The sequence below is a fragment of the Diospyros lotus genome, chromosome 3, assembly GCF_014633365.1.
Source record: "Diospyros lotus cultivar Yz01 chromosome 3, ASM1463336v1, whole genome shotgun sequence".
Taxonomy (NCBI): domain Eukaryota; kingdom Viridiplantae; phylum Streptophyta; class Magnoliopsida; order Ericales; family Ebenaceae; genus Diospyros; species Diospyros lotus.
Window position 1 is genome coordinate 34,230,317 of NC_068340.1, and position 3,962 is coordinate 34,234,278.

At 36.0% G+C, this 3,962-nt stretch overlaps 1 protein-coding gene across 1 annotated transcript; it reads right to left on the reverse strand.

Moving 5' to 3' along the window:
- Positions 1 to 3,012: 3,012 nt before the first annotated feature.
- LOC127797490 (AT-hook motif nuclear-localized protein 15-like) lies at positions 3,013 to 3,962 on the reverse strand. Its single transcript, XM_052330435.1, has one exon. The coding sequence runs from the start codon at positions 3,929 to 3,931 to the stop codon at positions 3,110 to 3,112; it is 822 nt and encodes a 273-aa protein (XP_052186395.1). The 5' UTR covers positions 3,932 to 3,962; the 3' UTR covers positions 3,013 to 3,109.

The following is a 3,962-nucleotide window of genomic DNA, read 5'->3' on the forward strand; positions in this document are numbered from 1 at the left end:
CAATTCCTACGTCACACGGTTGATTATTAATATGCTCGCGCCATCTTTAATCCATTCCTTATTTTATTTTTTATTATATATTATAAATAATTTATTCTTTATTATTTTATCTTAAAAATTATTATTACTCTAACCTGTTTTCCTTGTATTTTGCTTCCTATTTTATTTATTTATTGATAAATTTTAATTCTACTTATTTTATTTTATTTATAATTTTTATAAATATAAAATTTTATTATTTATTTTATAATTTAATAATAAATATTATGATGTTAAATTTTAATAATATTTAATATATTTTAAAATCAATTTACTAATATTTTTTAAATATAATTATTTAACAAAATTATTTGAAATAATTGTATAATAATAAATTTAAAATTTTAATATATTAAAATTAAAATTCCAACAACAGTCATATTCTAATACCATCCGTATGATTTTTCAAATAATTCATAAAAAATTTGAAGATAATAAAGATGAAGAAGCTATTGCTATAGATTTATATGAACACTATATTCAGTCTACTGCCCACATGCACATACACAACTGGTGGAACCATCCAATTTTCAATTAACGTTCAAAACCTCTATAAATATGCACATCAAATGCCTCCAATTCATAATTTCATGTTTTTCATAATTTATAGTCTAAATAATTATTGGTATCATTTAGTTAAAACTTAATCTTTGAATAGATTTCAGTAAATTTAGTTTAATTTTTAAGCAACGGTGGTTAGGTTTAGTTTTAATATGTAAATAATTATTTGGGTTCAATTTTAAATATAATCTTTGGAAATTTATATATAAATTTGTTATTGGTAAATCGATTTACCTCCATTGCCTATATACTCTGTTCTTTAATTAAAATAAAAGAACTTATCTAATTATAAAACATTAAAAGGGAAAAACAATCACCGTTCGAGAGAATGAAAAGAAGAACAAAGAAATTGAATCTGCTTTGATAACTAATCCTTCTTTCAACTTCATGAATAACAATGATAATGACAGATTTCTTGTCAGTGATCTCTCTTTTTGAAAAAACTACTGTTGTTTTTTTCTTTAGGCATGGATTGCAGCAATTGGTCGGTCCTCCAATGGCAGCACATCTTGGGTTTCCTCTTTGGCAAACATAATAATGTATACACATGTATATCGAGTTTAAAACCTTTAAATATTACATAAATTCTAAGTGCCCATTCATGTTTGTTACCTCTTCGGGTATTTTTAGTATATTAATGTTTTTTTTTTTTCTCTTTATTTTTTCAAACGGATGATTCCATCTATATATTAAATACATGTTTACGAAGCAAATGTGAATTTATTAGATTGGAAATGAAGATAATAAAGCATTCATTAACTCAATTTGGACTCAAAATATAATGACAAACACAGGCTGCAGATGAATAAAACCTGAAACTCTCTCTCTATCTTTCTTTTAAGGCAATTAAGGTTTGAGAGATTAATTAATGGATTAATGCAGCAGGTTGAAGATTTTTTTTATTTTTTTTGCTAATAATAAGACTAAGGCACGAGACCAACAAAAACAACAAGTGCAGGAGCAGTGTTTTAAAATGTGTTAGGCGCTACTTGGGTGGCAGACGAGGGTCTAAGTGCCTGGGCGACACTTAAGAAAAATGTTGCCTGCCTGCAAGCAACAAGTAGCAAGAAAGAAGATGGTCATACGTATCGGAGGAAGAAGAGCGAGAACTGGTAGGGAGAGAATGGCCCAATTGACGGCGAGAGAGAGAGAGAGAACGAGATTGGCAGTGAGAGAGAGTAAATGGGAAAGAAAGAGAACAGGAAAGCGGTGAGAGAGAGTAATGACGAGAGAGAGAGAGAGAATGATAATCAGCCCAGACCCTGCGCGACCCAAGCTAGGCGACGACCCAAGCGGCTAGGCACCAATTGGGCCCGACGATCGCCTAACGCCTAGGTAACTGCATTTTAGAACACTAAGCGGGGATACTAGTCCCATATAGAAAGAGAACCCAACATAGAGAGCGGAGTATATACATAAAAAGAAGCAGCTTCAATGGTTGAGGGACCACAGGTTTGGGTGAAACAAGCAATCAAAGGATTCTTGGCATGGATATGGAGCTACCTAGGGGTAGCTTGGAGGCCCGGTTGGGGGGCACAAAAAATGACCTAGTCCATAGCCTAGTTAAGGGCAATGTCCACATGCCAAGGAAAAATCCCGCGATACATATTCCCAAAGGATCATTACTCCGTCAGGGGATATTATTCACTGCCGGTCCCAAGATCGGATAAAGGATGAGGGTTGCGTTAGGTAACCGACAGCCAGCGTAAAACCTAATCAGATCCAAATATGAATTCTAAACAAACTATATGTTGCGATGTAACCCACATAAAAGTCTAAAATTCATGTAGTCAACCTCACATAGTAGGATAACGGCTGGATATATTGTTGTTGTTGTACATATTCTCAAAGGCAATTTGGGGAGAAACCATAGATAGTTGCATAAACAACAAATACACAAAAAAGAGCCCAACAAACCAGTACTGATCCCAAGACACTAACAATAACAAAGATAAGTATAAAAGCCCTAAAATTATAGATCTGATCTCAACCATATATATGCCATGCCATGGGAGCTTGAGCAAAAACAATAAATCATACCCTTTGGCAACAGCACTATCGAATGAGCAATACCTATACATAAACAAGGTTTGGCCATGATCTTTGTCCTTTAATGTATTGAAGAGGGTTGAGTCTCTGATGTGTCTTCCTAGGATCCCATGGTCGTGGTGTCACTAGAAGCTCTATTTGGACCACCATTATAACTAGGCAATTTGCAATAGCGTCAAGAAATGAATTACTCAAGACTTCTCAGTCAAGCTTTCTCTTGTCTGCGATCAGACCATTTTTAAAAAGCATTTGATCTAAAGCACACCATTTTTAACAAACCAAACAAAAATCTATTATCACTAGAACAGACAAATTTATATAAAAATAAAATATTCTTAAGTTTGATAAAGTTTATAATAACAAAAACAAATATATAGAAAACACAACTACATACTCAGCAAAACACCACAACTACCCAGGCTTTAGAGTTCTCTCTTTGAGCATTCGAGTGCAATGGTGGTTAAGCCCACATTGGTTGATGATTGGACATTTGAGCATTGCGTAGGACATTGGCAGGAACATTGTGTACAAGCAAAGATGGGGATTGATAAGCTAAACCATGAGCTTGAGATGTTTCTATAGTCACCTTCATCGTTTCCTCATCTTTTTTCATCGGCAGTCGCTCATATTCCGCGTTTGCGAAAGTCCCTGCCACCACTATCACCGGCCCTGATGTCACCAACGGACCTGCCACAACTCCTCCCACCACCTGCCCTTGTCCACTAGCTAAGTACACCGTTAACCCATTGGCCTTCACTGGTGATGGCACTGGTAAGAACACACCTGATAAAGACAGTATCTCGAACCTTCCTTGGAGCACAATCACTCCACCAAAACCACCTGGTTGCTGGAGAGTCACATCAGTGATTATGCCACTACCACTGAGCACTGCCACTCCACAGTGGCGGCGTTCAGCAAAGGTGGAAATGCTTTTCACAATGTCAGCGCCATTGCCAATTTCTAGTATGCTGCTGAATAGGGTGTTGGGCATTTCCTTGGTGATGATTGTTGGTGGCTTCGACTTATTCTTTGAACTCGGCGGTCGGCCTCTAGGTCGGCGTGCGATAGTGGTTGGTTCAGAAACTTCAAGCACGCTCTGATCCTGATCTTTCTCTTGTCCTTCTTCATTTTTGGGGTCAACATTTTTGGTTTTAGGGTTAGGATCGTTGTTGCTTCCGCTAATGTAGTCATCACCATAGGTGCTTATAAGTTGAAGGGACGACATTGAAGACGAAGGCATCGGGTCCATCGCCACATTCCCGACCCACCACCCCTCTGCCATTTCTAATTCTTCAAAAAATTTCCAAAAACAA